This window comes from Sipha flava, unplaced genomic scaffold, assembly GCF_003268045.1.
Source record: "Sipha flava isolate LNK unplaced genomic scaffold, YSA_version1 217_pilon_pilon, whole genome shotgun sequence".
Lineage (NCBI taxonomy): Eukaryota > Metazoa > Arthropoda > Insecta > Hemiptera > Aphididae > Sipha > Sipha flava.
The window spans coordinates 817,194-838,345 of record NW_020272843.1 but is presented as its reverse complement, the minus strand read 5'-3'; the positions used below and the strand labels follow the sequence as shown (position 1 = coordinate 838,345).

At 26.2% G+C, this 21,152-nt stretch overlaps 3 protein-coding genes across 5 annotated transcripts; all 3 read left to right on the top strand.

Moving 5' to 3' along the window:
* The first annotated feature begins 322 nt into the window (after positions 1-322).
* On the top strand, positions 323-3,880 carry LOC112683032 (thioredoxin domain-containing protein 15-like). 2 transcript variants are annotated; one of them, XM_025553876.1, is made up of 6 exons: positions 323-623; positions 685-776; positions 893-1,153; positions 1,667-1,869; positions 1,948-2,078; positions 3,501-3,880. In XM_025553876.1, exons 1-6 carry the CDS (start codon positions 572-574, stop codon positions 3,722-3,724), a joined length of 963 nt encoding a protein of 320 aa, XP_025409661.1. In that variant the 5' UTR covers positions 323-571; the 3' UTR covers positions 3,725-3,880. The 2 variants fall into 2 exon arrangements, with proteins under 2 accessions (XP_025409661.1, XP_025409660.1); XM_025553875.1 differs by having other exon boundaries at positions 325-623; positions 685-830.
* An 84-nt stretch (positions 3,881-3,964) lies between these two features.
* Positions 3,965-6,421, top strand: LOC112683031 (SET domain-containing protein SmydA-8-like). Its single transcript, XM_025553874.1, has 7 exons — positions 3,965-4,231; positions 4,299-4,723; positions 4,792-5,046; positions 5,140-5,293; positions 5,545-5,697; positions 5,752-5,920; positions 5,984-6,421. The coding sequence occupies exons 1-7, from the start codon at positions 4,061-4,063 to the stop codon at positions 6,253-6,255; spliced, it is 1,599 nt and encodes a 532-aa protein (XP_025409659.1). The 5' UTR covers positions 3,965-4,060; the 3' UTR covers positions 6,256-6,421.
* A 7,064-nt stretch (positions 6,422-13,485) lies between these two features.
* LOC112683045 (protein wings apart-like) lies at positions 13,486-20,382 on the top strand. Of its 2 annotated transcripts, none has more exons than XM_025553893.1 (13): positions 13,486-13,929; positions 15,967-16,192; positions 16,258-17,522; positions 17,906-18,033; positions 18,098-18,218; positions 18,274-18,738; positions 18,796-19,018; positions 19,089-19,198; positions 19,272-19,371; positions 19,444-19,626; positions 19,756-19,844; positions 19,902-20,003; positions 20,082-20,382. In XM_025553893.1, the coding sequence occupies exons 1-13, from the start codon at positions 13,924-13,926 to the stop codon at positions 20,184-20,186; spliced, it is 3,123 nt and encodes a 1,040-aa protein (XP_025409678.1). In that variant the 5' UTR covers positions 13,486-13,923; the 3' UTR covers positions 20,187-20,382. The 2 variants fall into 2 exon arrangements, with proteins under 2 accessions (XP_025409678.1, XP_025409680.1); XM_025553895.1 differs by having other exon boundaries at positions 13,487-13,929; positions 15,967-16,177; positions 20,082-20,381.
* Positions 20,383-21,152: the final 770 nt, after the last annotated feature.

Here is a 21,152-nt window from a genome sequence, read left to right as displayed (position 1 = left end):
GTATTTGTGATAAAAATTGTATTTTTTCACCTTAATTATATTTAACTTTTATGTTTTCTCATTTATTTAAATTTGACTTATTGAAGAACTAGTAAGAATAGTACCCAGCAAGTATTTAAAATTTTTTGCCAATCGAAGATATGGTAGATGTGTGATAAGAGCACTCCCGCCAGACTGCATCATTTTTAATGATTAATGCCATGAGTAGCTTATCTAGTTGGTACAGAAGTCTATGACCACGGTTTAAGATATACATATATATTTTAAACCGTTTCTATGACTATATTATGCTATCATATAGCAATTACCATATACCATTGTGTTTTGATAATTTAGTGTAATTCATTTTTTCGTTTTATATTTTTATATATTTCATATGATTAAGTAGTATTGGTCAGGTGTTCGTATCCATTTTTCTACTAACGTGTTGATTATTTTCTTAATTGGTAAACTGTTAAGTCTTTGAAATGGTCTAATGTAGCTCATAAATATAACCTATCATTTTTGTTGGTTCAATTTATCTCTGTTTTTATGTGCATTTAGACATTTGTGTCTTATTTAGAATCAAATTATGTATTTTTCTAATATTTTGTCATTTTTATCTTATTGTGGACTGGTATATGGTGAGATACTATTTTAGAATATTGCTCCAAGTCCAATATAACATTGAACATTTATTTTTAGCTGAATATGAAGAAAATATACACATAGACGATAGTAAATTTGGACCACTGGAAGCCCCAGATTCACCAAAAAATCTTTCTACTATACCACAAGTAACTGATTTTTCTGATATCCTAGCAATAAGCAATGCTATTAAAAACTTTCAGGTATTAAACTATTTTTTATTTACTGAATAAGAGTTTGAATTTAATTTTAATAAATTTATTAGAAAAAGTTGGAAAAAGAGCATAACTACCTGCCAACTATGCAAGCTTATTTAACTACTAGTACTGCCAGTAATGGTGGAAAAGACTTCAAATTCAGTTCCTTTTTGTCATCTGTTCTTTACGCAGAACTAATTACTGATAATACAAATACCAGTTTACCATCAATAAATGAACCATTAGCTAATGTTACAGTTGCTAACAATTCAAGGATTGTAAATTGTACTGGTTTTGTACCATTAAATCAGACTGAAGTTTCTGTTGAGGTAATATATTTTACAATTTAAATACTTTATTAATATTAAAATATTAATAAATGGTTTTAAAAATAGTTATTAGTCAATAATTGATATTTTTTTTTATCGTCTATGGTTTATCAAGAACTAAAATTAACCACTCACTCTGACTAGGTAATAGATATGGTGTATTGAAAATAAAAAATTTCTAAATCCCTATGTTATATATATATATATATATGGATATCAGATTCAGAAAACTACCATTTTCAAAGTCCCTAACAAATAATTTATTATAATCTAACATTATAACATGTGTAAATCTCTAAAATTTTTTGTATAGTTTATAATTTGAATATCATATTATCATTGTGTACTAAAGATTAAAATATCAACATTATTAATCTTGAAGTACCGTTTAAACATTTTTAGAATGACTACTTCAACACTCTTAATCTTATATATATTTAAGTTGTTTATATTAATATATTAAATTCCATTCTTTAAAATCTTTTGTGACATTTTGAATCATTATTTTTTCAGGTTGTTAATTCAACTCGACTTGGTTATGTCTTAAAATCTGATCCTGAAATAAATAATCGTCAAATGCCAGCAGTTTGTTCATTGGTTTTATTTTATGCTAGATCATGTCAATTTAGCATTTTAGCTGCTCCTCATTTCAATGTACTACCAAGAATATTTCCTCAAATTAAAATGGTAGCATTTAATGCTATATCAGAACAAAGGTACATAATACAAACATTTAGAATTTATATAAAATATACTTGTTAAATTAAAAATATTAATAACTTAACTTATAAAAGGTATAACACAATGTATGGAATAATTGGTGTGCCATCATTAGTTCTGTTCCACAATGGCAAACCAATTGCTAAATACAATGGTTCCGACTATTCACTTTATGAGTTTACCAAATTTGTTATTAGACATACAGGTATGTATGATGATCACTTATTATGTATAATTGTATTTATTTGATACTATGTTTATATAATATTTTTTGTTAGTTATTACCAGAGCTAGGATTTGTATTCAAAAAAAAATTGTAAAATATGCATTTAAATTATTATAAGATAATCATAAAAATAAAGTTACAAATAAATTATTTATTTATTGAAATACATCAGTGGTTAGCTGTTTATCTTAATATAATATAATTGAGAAATAAAATAAAATAAAATAAAATGTATGTTCAACAAAAAAATCAATGTTTATACTTTAATCAGCTGGGCTAGAATTAAATATGAAATATTAATATTAAATTATAAATATCGACTATGAAATATACTATAAAACATTCATTTTTTGCATTCTTATAATCGAAATATGCAATAATATGTATTTTATCCAAAAACATGCAAAATAAAAACACCACCATTTATCTCATGAGGTGATTTGTGGACATTACTGATAAAATCAATAATCAAAATTCCCAAAAAAAAACATACTGTTGTATACAAATCCTAACCCTAGTTATTACTATAAAACATACACCAGTAGATTTAATATGTTAAAATTATATTTATCAAAAAATGAGTGCTTGAAGATCCAAATTATTATTATTATTATTTAATATGAATTTAGTATAACATTATTAATTATAACATTCACAATTTGACATAAGACAATATAAAATTTTAAATATAAAGTAAATAAGTAAAAGTTATAGTAATAAGTAAAAATAAATATATGATAAAATATTGTGTAGGTAATTTATTGTACTGCGTCTGTTGTGGCTCTGTGTAAGTCCTTTCTTGTAATTGCTTGATATTATATTTTTCAACAATGTGTGTAGAAGTGTTGGGGATTTATTGACTGATAATCATGAAATTTTACTTGTTTTGTTGTATAATAGTTATGAGTTTATGACTGACTGCATTATATTAAATAGTAAGTGTCCTAGTGTACTAGGTCATGATCACATAAGAATTAGAGTAACCTTGGTAATAGTAATTTACCCTAAGTTACCTGTTGGGGAATAACATTATTTTTTGTCCAGCCACTGTTTTAATTTTAACTCTAAAAGTAATGATATCACCTTATGCCTACACCACAGGTATACTATTATAATTAAAATTATATAGTATTTTGTGATTTGATCCTGTTAGAGTAGTTAATTTATTTTGGGTGGAGATATAACAATTGTAGGAAAAATACTTTAAATATAAGTTAAAAAATTATGAACTGTCTAGTTTATTAATTCGAATACTAAAATTAGACTATAAACATTTTTTATAAAATGCATTTTAACTATAGTTTAATACTTTTAATGTTTAGTTATAAATATTTTTTTTTTAAAAATAAATATAACAAATAATTGATATATCAATGTATAATTCAAACTATTTTTATATAGATCTCCCTCCTAAAGAAAAAGTGGAAATTTCTGTAGCTGATTTCGTGAAGCCTGTTCCTGGATTTGGAAATCATGATTATGACTACTCTCTTTGGTTGGCCTGGTTTGTTATTATATTTTGGACGCTATATTATGTTAGGACAATGAATTTCTGGAGAAAATGTGTTGAAGACATTAAGAATATTTGGCGTGAAGCTGAAGCACAACATGAACATGCTGATTGAATCTGTATAAATATTTCCTATGTAAAATTAATATTTTGTACATGTTTAAATTTAAGTTTCTTTTTTTTTTATGTATCAATTCTTATTAGTTACAATTTCTATGATAATAGTTATAACTTTTAAGTAATTTGAGAAATTAAATGTATCTTTTTATTATTTCAAGTGTTAGTTTTCTATCTAGTTTGGGAACCATTTGTTCAGGCCATTTACTATTTATAGTGAATTCAAAAATAGATTATAGACTGTTGTATAATGCCTGTACTATACCATTTGTAGTGCCTATGCTTGTAAGTGAAAATAACGTTTTTATTAACAGTTTATTTATTAACATAGCAAATGTTGATGACTGATGCAATGAATTCTAAAAAATTAGGAATTAATTGTTGTGCATTTTGTGGTGTTGTTGCAAGTAATAAATGTGCAGCATGTTCTTTGGTTGTCTATTGTTCTAAAGAACATCAAAAAGCTCACTGGAATAAACATAAAAAAGAATGTATATCTTATGAGGTAATTTCAATTGTAAATAATATAATATTTTAAGTACAGCATCTATTTCCAATTTACTATGTTATAGGTACAAAACAATTCTAAATTATGCAATTTTCTGATTGCTAAACGAAATATTAATCAATTTGACGTTATAATCCAAGAGGAACCATTAGTTTTGGGTCCTAAATTTCCAACTTTAGAACCTATATGCGTTAAATGTTTACAATATTTGAAAAGATCAGAGTCTACAGTTGAATCTTTGTGTGAACAATGTTTATGGCCTATTTGTGGTTTTGGTTGTAAAATATCAATTAATCCTCATATTCACAATGAAGAATGTAAAATATTGCAAACAGGAGCAGACAAAATTGCCAAAACAAATAATTATATGTATGAAATTTTAACTCCTTTAAAGTGTCTTTTATTGCAGTTTAATGATAACAAATGGAGTAGGTTAATGGAAATGGAGTCTCATATGAAACACAGAGGTCCAGATTCTCAAGTATACGAGTATGCTACTTTTTTCCAAGTGAATAATTTGCTTATTAAAACATATTTAACTATTTATGTTACTTTAGGGAGATTAATTCAATTTGTAATTACTTAAGAACAAACTATTTGAGTGAAATAAAAATTAAAGCTTCGTCAGACCTTATACATAAAATATGTGGTATTTTAGATGTAAATGCTTTAGATGTTCATGTAGCAGGAATGGAATTAACTGCCTTATACCCTAATGTAAGCAAGATGGAACACAATTGTTTACCAAACACTAGTATAACATTTGATAAATTTGGTCATATTTCTGTTAGTGCTGCTAGAAAAATAGCTAAGTTAGTAAATTAATAATAAAGATTAAAAGTAAAATAAAAAGTTCAAAAATACATAGTATAAATCGAAAATTTGTTATAAATATTGAATAATAGGAATGAACATTTAAGTACTATGTATACAAATGCATTATGGGGTACTCGAGAAAGAAGAGCTCATCTTTTGTCAACTAAATACTTTGAATGTCATTGTGATAGATGTTCTGATGCTACCGAACTGGGTACCAACTTCAGTACAGTAATATGTAATGTAAGTTTTTAATTTTTAATAGTACATTTTCTGTTTTATGAACAATACAGTATTGATTTACACAATAATAATAATTATTATTATTTTACTCTAATAAAACAATAATTGTTTTATTAGATAGTAAGATACCTTTAAGTTATGTTAAAAAAAAAAGGGGGCCAACAATTTCTTTTTGGAACTATAACATAAATGTTTATTATTGAAACAAAAACATTTATTGTTGTATAAATTTATAAATTCGTATTTTATAGGTCAAAAATTTTTGTAAAGGAAATCTTACCCCAAAATATCCTCTAGATGATTCTAGTGAATGGGAATGTGATAGGTGTCCAACAACAGTTTCATCAAATAAAATTGATGCAATTTTAATGGATTTAAATCATACTGCTGAAAAAGCTCTTACAGTATGTAAAATTTAATAATTATGAACAGATATAATGTATTTTTATTGGTTTTAGAATCCGAGTATTAACTCATTAGAAAATGCCCTTTCTAAATTAAAAACTCATCTCCATTCAAACCATTATTTATGCTTCAATTTAAAACATACATTGATACAGTTGTATGGTCATTCAATGGGTTACAAACATTCAATGCTTACTGAAGATTTATTAAAAAGAAAATTAAGTATGGACTATGTTAAAATAACTTTATGTTGAGAAATAAAAATATATTGTTGTAATTTTGTAGAATTATGCAGAGACATGTTCAATGTACTAAATATTTTAGATCCTTTATACATACGGTTAAATATTTATACATCAGTGGTATTATATGAACTTCATTTGGTCTTATTGGAAACAGCTGCAAGAATATCAGAAAATAAAGCTGAAAGTAAAGGAATGTGCAATGAAGCTAAAATATTATTGTCTAAAGCATTAGATATGCTTAAAAATGAACCAGAAGGGTCTCCTGGTTTTAAATTGTTACAAGCTTATAAACCCAATAAAACCAATCATTAGTAACTTGGAATTCAATTGCTTTAGTTACATTTAGCTCATTAACTCTTTTGCAGAAAATTATTTATGTGTAATTTTAATAGTCTTGAAATAATTTTAATGAAACTTGAATTGTTTAACTCAAACCATCCTGACCTTGATTTTTATTTTATACATGTAATTATGACATTATGCATTATGTATTTTTTTTTTTTTTTTTTTTTTTTTTTTTATTTTTTTTTTTTTTTTTTTTTTTTTTTTTTTTTTTTTTTGCTTTAATACATTTAAGTGAATTCACTTTAATAAATAAAAATAAAAATAATTTTAAGGTAGAAATTTTATTTATTATTTTTTCCTTGAATTAAGTATGTACATAATTATAAAAATTCAAAATCAATTCATAACTCATTTAAAAATGTAAAGTTATGTTACTTTGATAAATAATTAATTTATACATATCTACTTTTAATTGAAATCTGAGAGTAAATTGTTTAATTTTAGAGATTCTATTAAATTCTAAACAATTAAATAAATAATAATAAAAAAGTGATTTGCTATTTATTGATTTTTAACTATACATAGAATTTATTTTCACCAACGCTATTTTATTTATTTAATAGAATATTTAATTTGTGGTTGTAGTTACCTAGTTCCACATAACCTATTGTAACCATTGCTTATAATTTAACATTGGTTTTCTTACATATATGTCATAATTAAAAATATATCAAAGGCTTTTTTTTTATGTTAGATGTATTTTGGAGCTATTTAAAATGTAAATAATAATAAATAATTGTTTATAAATATATTATATTTATCTGTGTATGTTAAAAATTGTCAGTTTTTGTTTTTTAGGTAAAAATTATTTTTGTTAGGTTGAATTTCAACTACCTGTTAATTTTCTTTAGTTGTGGCTTACGGTTTAGGAAAATGAATCATAGGAAAATGTTTATGAGGATCGAGGAATTTAAAAATAAATTTGTAATGATGTAAAAGAAATGTAATTATTATTTTAAAAATATTTCACTAAGTTGGAAAATGCCTTCAAATGCATAAAAATATATCAAAATAATGTAAAAAAAAAAAAAACAATAATACTAAAGTAAATAAAAAATTTCAATATTTTGAAATACATTTAGTTGTGACATATCAAAATTGAATATACTAATGGTCTGTAAGACTGTTACTGTATAGTAGTTACATAGATACATTTTAATTATTTATATATTTCTTTAAAAGACTTGAAAGCTAAAAGAAAACTACAAAAAAATATCATTTAAAATGAAATAAAAATGCTTTGTTAATTTTCAACTAACGAAAGGCGTGGCAAAATAAAAACTTAATACTAAATAAAAAAAAAACTCTATAGAATTCTTTGATAATCATATGAAACAAGTTATATGTTGGTAATCAAGTAGCGCTAAAAAACAGTTGTTAACATCGAAATTAGCGCCCCAATAATATTAAATAATAATGAATTATTTTATTAAATTTAATTAATTTTTGTTTATTTCAGAAAGAACGAAATTTTAAAGAAAATTATTGTGTACTTATGGTGACGCTCTACAGTTCGTGAGCAGGCCCTGATTTATGCAAGTGCAGATGGAGTACTTTGCACTTGGTCCCCAATTTCTGGGGGCCACTGATCTCCGTAAATTGTAGAAAACTGTATTCTTAAATTAATTCCATAAACATTTATTCTGTAAAATGTAATACCAACTGTCAATGTTCAGAGTTCAGTATATATTGTCAGTTGAATTTTGGTTATTTTTGTCATTCCCACCCTAGTGCCAATCAGTTACTATCACAAAATATTAAAATAATAATAATGGAAAATTGTTTGAACATCGGAAATATTTAATACCAAATAACTATTTATAGATTTATTCAAACCCAGTATTAACAGATTTACCCGTCGTTGTGACGCTATGAGCATTTTGTTCACATAATTAACATTCAAGGGCGCCCATTGATGAAAATTAAGGGGGGACAGCATTAATTTTTATTGCTAATCAAACACTTTTATTAACTAATGGAACACAAATTGCAATTTTATTTCATTTTTCCCAAATTCATCCACAAATTTTTCAGCTAAATGGAGTTCTTCGATTTTTTTTCTGTGTAAACTTAACATACATAATCCGGATAAATGATTCTTATACATTGTTGAACGTAACCAACTATAAATATTAATACACCTTGGTACCTACCAATTATGATTTTTAGGATTTTGGGATATTTAATTTGGATACAATTATTTTAAATGCCTGGAAAGCTAGGGGGAGTTGTTCCCCCTTGCCCCTCCTTGCGGGCGCCCTTGTTACCATTTTCAGAACCTCTGGTTTATATTTCATTTGATTTTGAAAATATTATACATATAATATGCTTCATTCAGTTATCTTAATCACGTGAATCAATATGAAAAAACATTAACATTAATGTTTTAAATAAACTAATATAGTTATTAAAATCCAATGTTGCCGTTTATATTAGTGTTGTGCTCGCACATCATTGATCGCCTTACCATAATAAAATAATATCATAAATTATATATTATATTATATAATCTGTGGTAATACTATTATCTCGTTATTTTATTATTATATTATTTTATTATTATGAATATTATGCTTTGGCAGTTAAATATTGATATTTGTCAGTACTGTGGTATATAAATTTCTACGCTTACACGTGTATTTGAATAGGTGAGCATTAATGTGATAATTAATATTCGAAATTTGTTTTTTCAATTTTCATGAATACTGTTTAGCATTTTAAATATAATTGTTTTGAAAGCTTGGTAGGCAATAACTAATATGTCACGCAGTATTTAAGCGGGGTGGCAAAGTGGAAAATTAAATTAGGAAAAGAAGAACGAAAAAAAAAAGTCGGGGTCTATGGATCGATCATCAATTCTTTAATAAAATACTAGGCAAGTGCTAGGTTACTAAAACATAAAATATAATATAATATGATTATTAAAGTACCTAATGTTAATATGAATTGTTAGCCATAAATCATAAGATTTTAACAAAATTAACTCAACATATTTTTATAAAAACAATAATTTATTGTTGGTTTCAAATTTCTAATAATATTTCTAAAAATATAATTTAATCTAATAATTTAATATAATTTAATCTAATAAAATAATTTCTAATAATATTTCTAATGTTTATGGTTGTAAAAAAAAAGTTGCCCACTGTGATTTTTTATTTTGTTTGTTTAAGTCTGAATTCTTGGTATATGATTAGAAATAAATTTTTAAGTCTATACATGATGTATTTTAAGTTTATTTATTTTATTCTTCGATACATTAAAATAAACTAAGAATTTATTTCGAATTATTTTATATTTATTTGTATATCATCTACATTTTAAATAAAACTGTTGAACGTTCATCTCTTACATAGACACTAATTGATTCTTCTGATAATTTTGTTCTTATTATGATAAAAATGTGATACTTATTTCAATTAATCATTTACAGAAAAATAATTTACTGTTAATGAATAAAAATATTAATTGGATTTTTCATTTTCTGAAACTGTTTGTAAAAAAAGTTATGTGGAATATTTTAACAACATTGCAATTTGGCCTGATGTAATACACTTAGTTTGAATAGTAGTAAAATAAAGTTTTCTAGTGAATTTAAATAAAATTACTTCATATTTAGTATAATAACTTAGTACAATATCAATGCATTTTTTAGATAGGTTTTTGTTTTATCGTAGCAAGAATATAATAGTTCTAATTTTGAGCTTGGCATTTTTTACTTTTTAAAAATTTTTTCGGGGAATATATTATTTCACGTCGCTACTGCATACAATATAGGAATAGGTACTGTGTTTCACTAACAACTCATTTATTAAGACAACCAGATAACGGAGTTCATTGTAAATAACTAATAAGGAACCAAAATATTATGTAGAAATTAACAAAACAAAAAATATGAATATTGATTAGGTACCTGTTAACTGTAACTTGTTAGTTTAATCATTTGACATTACACAGCAGATCGTATGTAGCGAGAGGTCGTTGAAAACAATTAATTGTGCGCGTGTGTCGGGCAACCGTGTCTTTTTGACTTACGCAACACACCGCGGTATTTTCACCGTAAGGTCCAAAAGCGTTTTTTACGTAATCGTCTAGTTATATGAATTTATTTGTAAACGGGTAAATGTTTTATGAAAATAAATATTACTACCATCTATTTATTTACACAAACAAATGGTATGTTTCCATGCATTATTTTTACATCAAAACCAACGCTGTATGGATGCAGTAACTATATGAAGTAGAAAGCACAACTGTTATATTCTTACTTCTTGTAGATCGTTAATACGTGTTAAAAGATAAATTAGATGAAAAATATTTTCAGTTTGGCGTCCCTTTCGTACTGGCGACCTGGGCAATCGCCCGGGTCGCCCATAGATTTCGCCGGCCCTGGATATACGTAATACATTTCTTAATAATATAAAATAATATTGCAATAATATAAAATATTATTGCAAATATACTTGACAATGCCGTGTATTAGCTGTACCAGTGAAAAATATTTTTCTGCATTAAAACGAATTAAAACACATCTCAGGTCTTGTATGACACAAGAACTTTTGGACAGTTTGTATTTGTTAACTATTGAAAGTGATATTACATTACATTAGATTATGATTAGATCGTTTTCCTGATCTTGGGTTTTATCTTCATCAACTTTCTACATCATTTAGTGTGGACATATTCGTACTATCATTGATAATGGAAGTCTTTACATAATCGTCGAGTAATATGTATTCTTTATCTGTAATGTTATTGTCAATCAGCTTAATGAGATTGCTAAGTTCTTTAGTTGGTGTAAATTGGTAACAACATCAGTAACGTTGATACTACAGAGCCTAAAGTCAGACCACAAAAAACATTACCTGGAGTAATTAAAATCAATATCCAAATTGGCAATAATTTTACGTAGTAATTGGGTACGATACAACTTCTTAAAATGCTGGATTATCCCTTGGTCAAGTGGTTGGCACTGGATGTCATAATGTTGAACACAAGTTCAAAATTTTTCATTTTTAAATGTGGATGAGGAGCAGCATTGTCTAAAAAGAGTAACATTTTTCTCTTATTTTTATTCATTTTATTATCAAATTTTATAAGCCAGTCGCTCATTATTTCAGTTGTCATCCAGGCGTTTTTGTTCCAATACCAATCGACGGGGAAGTTGTTGATTTCCAATTTTTTGAACGCTCGAGGTCGTTTTGCTTTTCCTATTACAAGCTGTCGTTCAAATTCACCCAACATGTTGGAACGTAAGAGCACAGTTAAACGCTTTTTTGAAATTTTTCCTCCACTGCATGTTTCGCTTTTAAACGCCACGGTTTTATCTGGTAGGTAGAATTCTAAAAAATAATCCTGTTTCATCAGCATTGAAAATATCGCACTCGGCGTAATTGGAATTAATGTCGGGTATTTTTGCTTTCCAGTTATTGACTGCCTCTTTGTCAACACTTGTTGCTTCACCACAAACAGATTTGAAAGTTATGTTATTTCTTTTTTGAAATTTTTCCAGCCAACCATTTGAACCTTTAAAATCGGTCAATCCATGTTTCTTAGCGACTTGCTTACTTTTTTCTTGAAGCATCGGTCCTGAAACAGGTAAATTTTTTTCTCGTAGTTTTGAAAATCAATGTAAAACTTCATTGTCGATGACAGAGGTTTTTGTTTTTTGAAGTTTTGTCCATTTTCGATTCTCTTCTCCATTTTCACCCCAATTTTTGTAAAGCGTATCTTTACAAGCTATGATATCCGCGATTTATGTTTTACTAACACTAAACTTATCTGTGATCGCACGTACACCTATATTTGTATTAAATGCTTAAAATTCAAGAATTTCAATTTTTTCTTTCAAACATAAACTCTTTCGTTTACTAGCTATTGCAATACGTTTACGAAACAAGTTACGTTACACTAGCACATTCGAATACAATGGAATCACTAACACAACTAAATACGAGTACGATAACTTCACAGAACATAATCTAGAAAAATGTTTCATCGACGCGATGAACCAATGGACAGATAAGATAAACTATAATTAAATAATAATTTATAGTACATAGTAGTAAGATTAGATCGAATTGGCATTCAACGATTATTCTATATTTACGATAAAAATTGTCAAAATTAAAATTAAATTGCCATATAAGTGTCCGGTATTTAGGGGTTTTCCTATATAAAAGTAATGAAAATGTCCTCGTTCCCATAAAAACGTCCGTTATTTGGAGGTGTCCGTTAAGGGAGGTTTCACTGTATATATATGTCTACTGGACTATTTCTATAATAAAATATGATATGAATAAAATGTATTTATATAGCATTTGTTATATAGTTAACTCTTAATAATAAATTGAGAACCATGAATTGAGAACCTTAAAACATTTTAATGAACTATTGAAGTACAATTGAATAAAATAAATGTATGTAACTAGGTTAAAATAATTTTTCTATTTTTTTTATAAAATTATTTCTAAATAAGCATAAAGCACAAAATATAACAAACGTTTAAAATAATTTTTAAGTTTTTTGAAACATTTCGGGTGGGGGGTTGTAGCGCACTTCCCACCACCCTCCCCATACGCGACTGTGATTCATTGTTATTTGTTGATCCAATTATGTAATAAAAATTAAGTCATTACTCATTTTATATTCTTATCTAATTTACACCTTTTTTTTTTTTTTTTTTTTTTTATAATTCAGGAGCCGGGCGGGACATGGGTTAGCATTACTGCCGCCCGGATCTAATTTACACCTACAGCACAGGCAAAAATGCTATTAATGCCATCAATTGATTAAAAAAACAAAAAAACCAAATATATAAAGTGAATCGTTCTTTTTTTGAATTGTTCTTTTCATTGCGATTTGGATTGTTTCATAAAATCGATTCATTTCTGAGAATCGCCATCACTACTATGAATAATAGTCGCAGTCTCCGGAACTTTGCAGCCACGCCCACTCGAATGTTGTGTAGGCAGTGTAGGTTTTTTTTCCAAGTCTAATCTTGTAGGTATAGTTAAGTAGTTTAGTAAAGTGATTGTTTTTTTTTTTATGTGAGAAAAAAAATGTAATGTACACATAGAACCGTAAATATGTATATCATGGAAAGATCGCGTACGTCCATGGAACACTAAATTAATCGATACCATTATCGACTGGTAACCGTATAGTGCGCGTGCGCGTTGTTGCATATTTTGTAATATTTTTCGGTACCGTTGTGCACTCTTACCGACTGTCGCTCGTGCCGCTCTTTACGTCCGTATTCGTGTTTGCCTGTGTGCACTGCTTTCGTGTTGTGTACCTGTGCATGTGTATGTGTGTATATTTATACGAGCGTGTGTGTGGGAAATGTGTATATGTGTACGCGCGTGCGAGTGTGATTTGTTTACAATATACATTTTTTTTTTCTTTAAGTCAAACGCGTACGATCTCTTGTTCCGTACGCTTAGCTTGTTGGTGTGTTGAAGTAATTGTTATATTTCTCCCGTTCGCCGGACAACTAGAAAATATTTTTGAAAACATTACGAAATGTGTCGGATGTTGATCTCTGATCGCACGTCGGTCACCGCGAAGTGAGAAAAAAAACGGTTGGAGTTGATCAGATGCATTTAGCAGTTGATTACGTCTACCATAATTAACATGCAGGTATATAAAGATAGTTATGGTTACATAATAAGGAAACTGTTTTCTTAACATTTGTGTTCAGTACATTATTCCTTTTAAATGGTGTAATGTTCGCACTGTTGGATAGTCAAGTGTTCTAAACTCGGGATTAAACTTTTTACAATTTATTTTCATTGCCAAATAAATTGTAATTTATTAAGTTTATAATCTAGTTTAGTGATGGGTATTATAGGATTTTTAATAATATAGATTTCCCTTTTGAATTAGACTGATAATTAAGGTAGTTTTTATTACATTTCTTTTAACACTTAATTATTGTATTAGGTATATTTAAAATGTATATTTAAGTTGTTCCTTTAGTCTTTGATATACATTTCTTATCATTCCATTGCATATAAAGCTACTTTCTCATTATGCATATGCCTTATATATTCCTTTTTAGGAAGAAAAAAAAATCATTAAATTAATTTTTTTTAATATCACAATATTACGTTAGTTTGATTAATTTTGGAAGTTGGTATTATGTAATTCTTGTAAAATTAATAGGTACTAGATTTTGAAACAATATATATTCTATTTTAATTATTTATTTTTTAAAAAATACACATTAAGTACAGTTATTCTATATTAATATTGTAATTTATTTGTATATATTTATTATTGTTTTTAAAGTAATGCTTCATAGAGTCTCTAAAAAAATATTTTTTTGAAAGTCTTATATTTTAAGTAAAATTAGATTATAAAGTTAAAAATAATAAAATATTTTCATAAAATTAATTAATTTTTAATTTTTTATGTTAAATAAGTTGATTAATATTGCATTTTTCCTATTAAATGTACTCTTTTAATATTGTGTGATAATTTAAGAATTGTTGCTATGGATGGTTTCTTTCATTAAACTTTTCAATTATTGTTTTATATTATACTATTTTTGTACTTGTAGATCCAAACTGTACATTATATATTTACAATTAAATATGTATATCTAGGTATATTTTGAAATTTTTTTTAATTAGGTTTAAAGCAATAGCATGCTTCATTTGAGAATGTATTTAAGTCAAAACCTTTTATAAAGAGTTTTAAAATATTTATAGGCAATCACCATATCTTTCATATTAGATATCTTTATTGTGTATGCTAAATAATGAATATAGTTATCGGTTGTGTATAATTTAATAAATGTAGTATTAGGTAAGTTCTATAATATTATTTTACAGAATATTTTTCTTGAATTTATGAAGGACCAAATAGTGGTGTTAAGTAATAGGTACCTATTTTATTTTTTAGTTCTAAGTAGTTTTATACTATATTTTCAATTTATTTACAGTTTATTTAATGAGTAGGAGAATAAAAAGAAAATTCAATCAGTCATAAATGATAGATAAGAAAGAGTAACTAGTAGTAACTCAGTGAATTTAATTATGATACAATAACTATTAACTTGGAGTTTAGGTTATCTGAACTCTCTCAATCTTCATTGTGATTTATTGGGTTTTTCATATTCATTTTAAATATTTGTGTGGAGAATTACATATTTTATGACATTACTTAAATTAATAATGTACTTATGATTTTTGAATGGTAGGACTTAAGGTTTTTTTTTTAATTAGGTATATTAACATTGTAGTAAATTATAACTTAAAAACCTAGTAATGGAGACACTGGCTTTAAGGCTACTATCATATATTTATAATTCGTAACTAATCACCATGAGTGTTTGTGACTTTTAGATATATCTCTGTATATATATTGTTGCTTTTTTTAAATTTATATTTTATTAAATACATAATTAAAACATTTATTTAATTTCCAGTGATTCAAAATTAATTTGATTTTAACTATATTATTTCAAATTATGTGAAATAATATCTAATAGGTGTTAATTTTATTAAAAATATAAAAGATTTTTAGTTTTATAGATAAAGATTTTATATTATATTTTTATAAAACCTGTAGAATGTCATATCAATTTAGACATTATTTCAAATTAATAAAATGTTTATGTTTAAAAATTGTAATTTTAAATATTTTTATAGTGTAAATGTATTTTTATTCTAGAGTACTGCAAAAGGTCCTCGATCTTACATGAAATCTTATGGCCGTGCTAAGTACTCTAATAATCCTAACAGTGTTGTACAAACGGCCATCAATTTTGATAAATTATTGTGTGAGAATACTAATAGGCCTACAGCGGCTAAATCTGCGGGTACAGTTGGTAAATGGGGTGTTACTTCATTTACTTCAATTAGAAGTACTAATTTTGTCACAGGTAATGCAAATACAGGTAATACTAGAAATATATTTTGGTTTTTAATAAAAATATAATTATTTAATTTAATTTTTCTTTAGGAAAAACTGAAGAAACATCAGGATCTCGCTTTAGTGTTGGGAAGAAAAGGCAACATCAAGAATCTAGTCCTGCTCCAAAAATTACTGTACCAGAACCTACTGTAAATGTAGTGAGACCTAAAAAGTTTTTTAAAAGTCGTAATGCTGATTCTAATAGATCTGACCGAAAGTATGGTGGATCAGAAACAACCAAAAAAACCAGAACTGTTATTCAAAAAACTCCAGAATCTTCTCCTGAGAAAGAAGATAGAATTCCAGAAACAAGTGATTTATCATTTTCATCATTAACACCTACTAAAGATCCAAGTAAGCCACCTATAGTACTTCGAATATTTAAGGGTAAATCACAATTAGTGAATGAGCCAAATTCTACTCAAAAACCTTTGCAAGCTATTGAAGTACCTGAAAGTAATGACCAAGTTACTCCTACAGTAACTACAAGAAGTCTTCGAAGACGAAATCCACAAACTACATATACTGAGCCAGAACCTGAAGAAACAGAAGAATCTCCTCCTATTATTGATATTCCAAAGAAAAGACGTCATGATAGAGCTAAATTCACAGTTCCTGCTTTAAAAATCAATATATCTACACATACAGTTATTAATCAAACTGATGATGAGTTAAGAGAGAAAATAAATGAAAAAGAAAGATCTAACATAAATGTTGATAAATCTAAAATAGAACAATTGGAAAGTGATCGCAATCAATTATTGGCTGTATTAGAAGGTAGTGATGATTCAGTATTTAGCCCTAAAATGGATACTCCTGTTGATACTCCTGTTGAAAATGAAGAAAAACTTGATGAAACTGATGATTTACTAAAACAGCTTGAAGTGCATTTCAAGTCAGATGATGAAAATTTTACTAAAGAAACAAAAGAAGATGTAAAGGTTCAACCAGAAATCCTTCCTTCAAAACATAAAGGAGTTTTTGTAGAAACTGAGCCAATAAAGCTTGATGATAATGACTTAACTGAAAGAATGGAATTGGAACAACAACCAGAAACAATTGTCCCTGCCAAAAAGAGTATTTTTAAAACTAGGAATGAGAGGAATAAAAAAGGTATGTTTCTTTATAAACATTCATGGGCTGATAAAGATAAAAAAATTGATGAAGAGAAAAAAGAAGAATCAATTCCAAATACTAGTCCAAGCAATAGTTTTGAAGAAAAACCTTTACAGAGAGTCACAAAAACTACTGATGTGTTTGATGATGATTTTGATTCAGTTACTAGTGTTAAATGTGACAGAAAAGAAAAAGGAGTAAGTTATTTTTTCATTTAATATTAATAAAAATATTTTTATATTTCCAAATGCATATATGTATACATCGTTTATTTTAACCATTAAAAACTAATTAATTTTATTTATCCATACATTTTGTCTTTAAAATTTGTTTATATTTTAATTAAATTTAAATTTGTTGTAATGGTAATTAGTTATTGTTATACATTTTTTAGCATTTTATATTAATGTATTTTTAATTTTTGGTAATTTGATTAATATTATATTGTGTAAATTTATATATATATATATATATATATCACTAATATAAAATCTTATATATTTTGTTAGATAAAAAATAATTGATAAAAATGCAGATTAAAATTGTTTAAAATAATTAATTTTTAAATTATATCTTATAGTTTTATACTGTGGTTCGAAATGTAAAAAAAGCCCATCAAATTCAAGAATCTGGAGAATTTCAAGAATTCAATGATGATGTTGAGTATATTTTAGATGCTTTACAACCAAATAATCCAATTGGAACTAGGTTTGTTGGAATTAATCATTTTATTTAATGAGCCATTATTTTATGTAGTACTCATTAACTTTAGATGTCTGTCTGCAATAACATTGGCAACTAAATGTATGACTCCAGCTTTCCGAATGCATGTCAAAGCACATGGAACAGTTGCTAAAATATTTCGTGCATTGCAAGATGCCACTAAAGATCAAGTAACATTTTTTTTTACTAATTTAGTGACATATATCATGCTTAATTATTGTTTAGAGTTTAGGGATGTGTACAGCTACAGTCATGTTTGTTTTAAGTCAAGATCGTTTGAATATGGATTTAGATCGTGATTGTCTAGAACTTATGTTAAATTTGTTGGAAAATGATACAACTCATGATCAAGCTCTTGATGATTGTGGTCTTACCGATCATCAACTACAAAAGACAAGAGAACGTGTTATTCAATTGTGCTCAGAGATCAAGTCTCAAGGAGCAGCTAAATATTTAAATACAGATAATATCACAGTAGGACAATTAGCCATGGAGACACTCTTGAGTCTTACAAGTGCTCGAGCTGGTGAGTGGTTCAAAGAAGAAATGCGACAGCTTGGTGGTCTAGATCACATTGTGCGTACAGTTGTTCAATGTTGTAAGCATGTTGATTCAATGACTAATGTGTGGTCTCCTATATTACTTGAACGTATTAAGAAAGTTGATCGTTGTTTAAGGATACTTGAAAATGTAAGTAATAAGTAAGTTTATTGTGTAAGATAATTATTTATGTATTTAATTATTTAGGTAACCATTCAAAATGAAGAAAATAATGTGTATTTAATACATTTTGAAAATGGTATTTTGATCAATACATTAATTAGAATGTTTAAAGTGTGCGATTATGAGATACCTTTGTATCCGAGTTATAATGAAAATGATAAAGACTCAATAAGTGCTGTATTGCGAGAATGTCTTACAGCCAATTTAAAAGTGCTTATTAATTTGTCACACGACTCAAATCAAATTAGTAAGTATTAATTTAAAAATTATACTAATCTATACAAATTATTGTGTTTAAAACTACTTTAAATGAACAGATGGCTCTAAAATTGGATGTAAAGATGGTGTAATTGATACAAGCTTACACGTTCTTCTCAAAGTCCCAGATTATGTTCCTAATGATGACAAGTTTGACATAATGTTTTTAGTAAGTAAAAAATCATTTGAATGAATTTTAATAATAATATAATCTTATATAATTAAATTATTTATTTTATTAGACTCTAACATTGCTGATTAATTTAGTGGAGATTAATGTTGACAACAGAAAACTTATAGCAGAAGCTCAGGCTCCTTCTAAGAGTGATAGTCTTCATGAGTGTATGTTTAATTATTTCAGTGTTATTTGGGACAATATTTTTTATTGTATTCAAATTTTTTTTTAATTTGCAGCAACTAAATCTTTTGCGATTGAAGCATTGGTGAAAATGTTCTTCCAACAAGAAGAATTAGCGAAGACTGAGGAAAAAAAGACTGATGAAATACTGGATGGTGAAAATAAGCAGACAGAGAAACCAGCTAAAGATGCTCCATTAAAAGCACATACACAATACATTGAAGAAACAATTGCACTACGTTAGTATAGTTTTTAAAAAAATTCTGTTTTACATGTCATTTATTACATCTATTATTAGTATTTATTGTTAATTATGAGTGACTTGTTTTATCAATAATAATAATTTTAAATTTATCTTAAATTCTTAGTTGTCGAAAAGGCAGGACAAAACATGCAACATACAGTAATAGCATCATACATTGCTATTTTACTTGGTTACATTACTATGGACGACAAGGTAATTAATACAATTTTTCATTATTTTTGTGAAATAATTATTTATATTTATTAATAGGAGTACCTAGAATTTGTTGGAAAGCAGTTACCTGATGGTCGATTTACAGCAATGTTAGCTGTTTTGGATAAATACTTAAATTTTATGAAGCTCACTGCTGCTGTAAGTTATATTATTGATACTAGTTTTTATATTTATAAATTAATTTCTCATTGATTTCTTTATGTCATTTTAATTTAGCCTGGTACCAGAGGAATAAAATCTGTTGAAATGATTATCAAACATTTAACTAAATGTGAAAAATTACAAGCTGAAGCATCTATTGTGCCTGGTACTTCATCATAAATGTTTATTCATCATCCATTATAATGATTAAGAATTGCATCATTGAATATTTTAAAGTTTTATCTTCAATAACTTATTCTGTATTTGCATTTAATTGTATTGATTTGTAATTAAATTGACTGTAAAGTATTCTTATTGAAACAGTAATGGAGTAATACATTTATTTCCTATTTTTTATGGCAGGTTTTCTTTCTGTTTTTACATTTTAAACTGTCAAAAAAAAAAAAATAATAATAATAATCCGTCTGTTAAACCTACGTGAATTTTTGTATGTTGTGTTCATAATTAATTTTTATATTATGTTTGTAAAAAATAATTTTTATTGTTTGGACTTTGAGCATAGTTTAGTTTTAAAACCTTGAAAAATATTAATACTCATATAAAACTTTATTAAAATTCATGATAAAAAAGAATACTGTTTTATTTTTATGATCCTATTGTTTATTTTATTGTATTTATTAAAAATTTTTTATGTAAAGTATTGATTGATATTTAATAAAAAAAATAGCTTTTTTTTAATTTGTTCATAAATAAATATTTTTAAACAAAATATTTTGTATCCATTTATATATCCATTTACAGTTTAAAAATTTTCTTTTTATTTAAAAATGTATTTATATTTGAATTAGATAAAAAAACTACAAAACTACAACTAAAATGTTAGTGCTTTGAGCCTAAAAAACTCATGTTTAATTTTTTTTAAAAAAAATTAAACGGACTTTTTTATTGTTATGCTTTATACATGATTTTGTCTAGATTTAATTTTGGGGTTAAAAATTAGTACATTTTATTTTTATATAAATTCTATTAAATACATTTATTTATTTTCGTAACATTTTGAGTATTCATATTTAATTTATTAAAATTGTTCAGTTTTCTGTTATTGTTTTTGGCATTGTTAGTTATACTAATATATTAATAATGTACAAATAATTCATAACATACTGAAATGTAGAGAAGAATATA

Coding starts and splice junctions, on each gene's coding strand:
- LOC112683032 (XM_025553875.1), top strand. CDS start 572: ATGTATTTTTCTAATATTTTGTCATTTTTATCTTATTGTGGACTGGTA. Junction 831..892: donor ATGCTATTAAAAACTTTCAG/GTATTAAACTAT, acceptor TAAATTTATTAG/AAAAAGTTGGAAAAAGAGCA. Junction 1,870..1,947: donor AATGCTATATCAGAACAAAG/GTACATAATACA, acceptor AACTTATAAAAG/GTATAACACAATGTATGGAA.
- LOC112683031 (XM_025553874.1), top strand. CDS start 4,061: ATGTTGATGACTGATGCAATGAATTCTAAAAAATTAGGAATTAATTGT. Junction 5,047..5,139: donor GCTGCTAGAAAAATAGCTAA/GTTAGTAAATTA, acceptor ATTGAATAATAG/GAATGAACATTTAAGTACTA. Junction 5,294..5,544: donor TCAGTACAGTAATATGTAAT/GTAAGTTTTTAA, acceptor CGTATTTTATAG/GTCAAAAATTTTTGTAAAGG.
- LOC112683045 (XM_025553893.1), top strand. Junction 18,219..18,273: donor AAGATGCCACTAAAGATCAA/GTAACATTTTTT, acceptor ATTATTGTTTAG/AGTTTAGGGATGTGTACAGC. Junction 19,199..19,271: donor AGTTTGACATAATGTTTTTA/GTAAGTAAAAAA, acceptor TTATTTTATTAG/ACTCTAACATTGCTGATTAA.